This window comes from Haliaeetus leucocephalus, unplaced genomic scaffold, assembly GCF_000737465.1.
Source record: "Haliaeetus leucocephalus isolate CR32 unplaced genomic scaffold, Haliaeetus_leucocephalus-4.0 Scaffold295, whole genome shotgun sequence".
Taxonomy (NCBI): domain Eukaryota; kingdom Metazoa; phylum Chordata; class Aves; order Accipitriformes; family Accipitridae; genus Haliaeetus; species Haliaeetus leucocephalus.
Window position 1 is genome coordinate 2286838 of NW_010972731.1, and position 5357 is coordinate 2292194.

Consider the following 5357-nt stretch of genomic DNA (forward strand, 5'->3'; position numbering starts at 1 on the left):
AATGATGCCATTCTTTTTAAGTATGGCTTCATAGTGTTTGCAGATGAAGGCGTGCATGGATGATGTGTTCTATATTTGTTTTGCATTTTTGAGGTTATATTTCTAAACTAATTTAATTTTTTTTCTTTTCAACAATAAGGAGAGGAGGTAAAGGAAATAAGGCTTTAACTGTTCCCCTGGTAGGGTTCAGAGCAATTACTGTAGAATATAGGAAAAACAAGATGTCGAAGATGCGACTAGGTAAAAATACTTTGACCAACTTAGATTTAATTTATTCTGTGAATGGAAAAGGAGGATACTGATATGTACTGTGATGGTTCCGAATTTAAAGTTTCACTTTATACTGGAGGTCAGAGCTGGGGGCAGGTCTACTGTAAGGGACTTAATCGAATGAAGTGCTGTAGTTGTTTTGAGCTTGTGGAGTATTGGTGATTTTACATGGATGCATCAGGCTAAGAGGACTTCTACTTTTAGTACTGTGTGGCTGAAATAAGGGCATTTGGGAACTGCTCTTTAGCAGCACTATTTTGTAGCCAAACACAGTGCATTATAATCTGACACATCTGCCTTACTGTGCTAAAGCTTTACATTTACATTCAGGCTCTCTTTCTGTTCTTCTGACTTGGATTTCCGTACTTGACCTTAATTCAGCTGCCTCTCCAAGAAAGCTGAGAATCTGAACGAAGGGTATATGTGTAATGTCAGACAAAGTATTTCTGTCATCTCTGTGCTATACGAAGTCTTTGCAAATACAAAGTAACAGGGACTCAAAAATATTCTCTTTTTCCTGTAAAACTTGAATAGGTGGTAGCATTTTTAGCAGGTGTGTTCAATTTTACATTTGTAATGAATTAGGTAATCTATTCAGTCGAATTGAGGCAGCTGGACTGGTGCCTATAAGCTTTCTTGGTTTGTGCTGAGAACTTCAGTCTTGAGACTTCCCTCCTGGACCAGTTGAATGTCATGGCAGTGAGTCCTTGCTGATGAGCTTCGTCACATACAATCCAAGAAAAGATGCTTAGAAATTGGTGTATAGTATCCAGAGACACCCATCTAGAGTATCTGGATGTTCATGCAGCTGTATCTAGTATAGTCAGCTGGCCATCGATGACAAGTTAAAACTTTGAGATTAAGTTACTGTTTTTTATTTAAGAGGACTTCTCTAGCATGTATATACTCTTGGGAAAATTGTTGCTTTGGCTTGATGTTTCTCTTGGAGTTCTGTCAGACTGGGGCCCAATTGTGGTTGTAGCCTGTGGTTTGGTACAATGTAAAATTTATGTGACACTTGCACGTAATAAGAAAAGCAATTTTCTAGGCATATGCAAGTTAGTGACTTGGATCACTTGAAGTTAAGAAAAATCTTGCTTGTAAGGTGGGGATTTTAATTAGTGATATATACTTTTATTGGGAGTGGTCTTTCCTCCTCCTTTCAAGCACTAAACTTATTTGCTTCTCCTTATATTTCTTTTTCTAGCTTCTGTCCCAGACACCTAGTAATTGTAGAGCTAGAGCTGCTAAGTTGTCTTTTGTTTTTATCTGTGAGTTTGTGACTCTGAGGTAAGAAGCCAACCCTGACTCTGGCCTGCAGGGATGTTCCACGTAAGGCTTTGTTCACAGGCTTGGTCTACTTTCTGTGCCTCTGGCTGTAAAGTGTCTGCATTTTGCTACAACTAAAGCAGCCCTTATAGGAGGAGGTCACTTTTTGAGGTTGTTTCTCACACCTTGAATACTTGGGTGTATTTAATAATTCCTCGGATATCGTTGTAGTGTGTTAAGATAGCACAGATCAGAGGCAGTCTAAAGGTATGTTGTTGTAGCATCAGGCACAGGTTATTGGTTTGAAAGGGCCCATTAGTTAGTGCTGGTTTTGCCCCAGATCCTGTATAAAAATAGGAGTTTGTGTTTTGTAGTGAGATCCAACATTCTGCTTGAAAAGCGTGGAAGACAAAGTTATATTTTGAGGGGCTAATGAACAACTGTCAGGCAAATTTGAGTAGAAGTAATTTTCTGGACATTTGCTGTAGTCTGGTTTCATTTGCTGTCCGTGCATGGTTTACCTGTGCAGGATAAAGAGACCTTTAGTCAGTATAATGCCACAGGCTGCAAAAATCATAGTTTTCTGTTTCAGTCCTAACATTCCAATTCTGCAGCAGAAGGACAGCACATGGAGTACTGGAGTATTCCTTGGATTTATTTTGGGTCTGCCTTTCTACTTGGTGTGCGCATCTAGTATCTGGAGCTTGATCTGGTTCTGGATATTATTTGCAATACCTTCAGTGCTTTTATTCCTCTGTATAAACTCTTTGTTTTCATTGTACTGCTGTTATGAAAGGTCTTGAGCAACATCAGTGGTACTAGAAACAATTTGTAGATGCTTTTATAATCAGAAATGTAGAAAGTGTGTCAGGATAGCTGTTTCAATCTACATGTGTAGTTTAAGCACAGCCTGTAGCAAGGTATTATGCTACATATAGCTTAGGCAAGGTGATGGTGTGAAGCAAGTTATGTCAGTGAATTGTCTTCTGAGGGATTTTCAGTATGAAATGCTGGTACAAAGTAACGTCTTGTCCAACACTGCTATGCTTAGAAAAGTTTCCTTAGTGGTAAGGAAACATCAGTGCAGTGACTTAAGAGTGATGTGACTTTTTTAGGACTACCTTTGCACCCTGGGACTTCTTTGGTATGAAAGAGATATAGAAAATTTTAACAGTAGACTTATGAGTGCTGGCTTTTAAGCTTTCAGTCTTAAACCAGGTTCCAGATCCAGGTCTTCAATATCGGTCATTCATTCTATGGTGCATTCCCCTTCCTAGGGATCCTTCAGCTATGAATAGGGATGAGAAATGGAGCTGAATAAGCTCTTTTGGCAAAGCACTGCTCCTTTCTTTCCTACGTTTCTTAACCCAGTCGTACATTGGAATTGGAAATGCATCTACTGTAAAATCAAGATTCTAGAAAATCCCATCACATGAAGGTTGCATTTATGTATTTCTTTCACGTGAACAGAAAGAAATTAGTCTCTTCAAAACCAGTATATCTTAATAGGTTGTATTCCTGTCATATGATGGGAGAAAGAGATACTGATGTTTTGGTTTCCATGCTGCAGGTACTTCTGATGGCTTGAGATACCATGATGTGTAATTTTCTTGTGCTTCTTTAAATGATTGTGGTCTACCCTGTTTAAAAAAAAATAAAAATCTACAACTCCTGTGACTCGTTGTTGGAGAAATGGTATAGCAGATGAAAACATACTGCACTTGAGCAGGAATTGATTGTCAAAACCAACATCTAGCAGTATAGAATAAAGTGTGCTCTGCACAATATATTTATTGTGTATATATGTGTATATACACATACACACACACTTAAGAATCGGATGGTATCTTTGCAAGATAATGATGCTACCCAGATTTTCCAGAGACCCTGTCGTGAAGGCACAGGGTACATAATTCTTTAACATGTATATTTTTTACCTTGTCTTAAGATGCCTTTGTGCAAACATGAGATTCTAACACTGAAACTTCAAACAGATCTCGCTCTGTAAACACTTGAAGTGCTAGCCTATATTTAGTCCTTATTAAAATTGAGCAGTGTGCTGTTGTGCGAGTAATTCTTTGACATACTGGGAAGACTTGTAGGGTAATAGAATAATGACAGAAATGTGAAATTAACCCCAGCTCACAGTTTTACTAGTTACTAACTGTTCAGCCAACACTCAGGCCAGGACAAGCGTTCAGGAAAAGATGAGGATCGGAGCTGTTTTGTTCTGAGGGTGCTGTACTACCTGAGAATTCAGCATTTCCCCAGATATTCTTGCCCTAAGATATGTAACCTGTGCCACCCTTGCATACAAAGTGGACTTAAGCAGCTGTAGAAGCTCATTTGAAGGACACTGTAATAGGGGGAGCATGGAATAAAATAGTTTGAAAAAGTGTTGGCTTAGATTGCAGGATAGACTTCTTGTATTCTTTTTAAGGTCGACTGGGAGGACTGAGATAATTTGCCAGGAATTGTTGTCATACAGAGTTATACATCCAGTTGTGATAGGAAGTAGCTAGTATTTCTTTAAAGTATTGTAACTTGTTGCATAGGACAGTAATGATTTCAGGGTCACGTGTCCACAAAACACGTTTAACTATGAAACTGGCTTTTGTTGCTGTAGAACTATATCCAGAACACAAGGTGGGTTGGAGGAACGTGTCAGAGGTGTTTTTATTGCTTCATGGGGGGAAAACTCTGTAGGAAATTGTCACTTGCTGTCTTCATTACACTTACTTCTGATGATTAACTGTTGTAAAGAAGAACTTATGGTTTTTCAAAAGAATTGTCTGTGCACATGTATTGGCCTTTCATCCTACCCACCTCCCCCATGAGGAACTTAAATAATAGAGTTCTAGGATAAGATAGGCATTGTAATGGACAGGTTGAGTAGAGAGGTGAAATGTTTCAATTTCTGTCTAGAATAATATAGTAACAGAGTAACTTGTATGTGATTTTTTTGTTGTTGTTGTTTTTAAACTTTAATTTTTCCACACTGCTGAAAGTCTTGTCATCTTATATCCTTCCAAGTGTGAGACTTTGATTTAGGCTATGTAACGCAATTCAGATTTAGACAAGAAATAGTTTTCTTGACAAACTGTTAATTAATGCTTCTTGTATTCAGAAAGATTAAATACAAGTGTGCACAAGTAACTTGGACAACTGTAGTTTTAAGTACTTAAGAGGTGTTTTTTCCTTGAGACTATATCTAGTAATTGGGATTTTCCATAGTTGTAAGGAAGAGGGGAAAATAAAATTGGGTGATAAAGTGCTTTTGCATAAAGATAGGTTTGTAATATCCATATGGAAGGTTACTTCTGTTAGTTATGCAAACTTTGCATTATCCGATATAAGGCTAGTAATAACATTATGACAGGATAGGCTTTTGAAATAACTCTCCTCATTTAATAAAATTTTCAGTAGTTTGTTCCAGATAATTTTTATTTTTTTTTAAACTTTAAATATTTTGTGTTTTTCTTGAATGGCAATAAGTACTAAAAATCTGAAAGCTGAAAAGTTCAGGTATAAACTGAGAACCTCCTTAAAGTCCCTTAAGGAGTGTTATATATATCTGTTCTTGGGGATTTCCTCAATGAAGGAACACTACAGTCTCTGCTTGAAATACTTTGGGCATTTGGAAAGAGTTTTAGATTTCATTAAGGTGCTGGCATTGTGTTGAGGACATAAAGTCAATGAGAGTCATCTGAGATCTTGGGTATGTTTCTTCTTGTTGTACTGGTAATGGCCATTAAAATCAAAGGACTGTCTGGAATTTGGAGTGCCTTTCTCATCCTAAAATTAGCCCCCCCCCCCCC

At 37.7% G+C, this 5357-nt stretch overlaps 1 protein-coding gene across 1 annotated transcript in view; it reads left to right on the forward strand.

The window, feature by feature from the left end:
• Positions 1-230: 230 nt before the first annotated feature.
• LMTK2 (lemur tyrosine kinase 2) overlaps positions 231-5357 on the forward strand; it is a 38312-nt gene continuing 33185 nt past the window's right edge. The window contains exon 1 of the mRNA XM_010570580.1: positions 231-240. Within this exon, the coding sequence (XP_010568882.1) occupies positions 231-240 (10 nt within the window). The remainder of the gene's footprint in view (positions 241-5357) is intronic.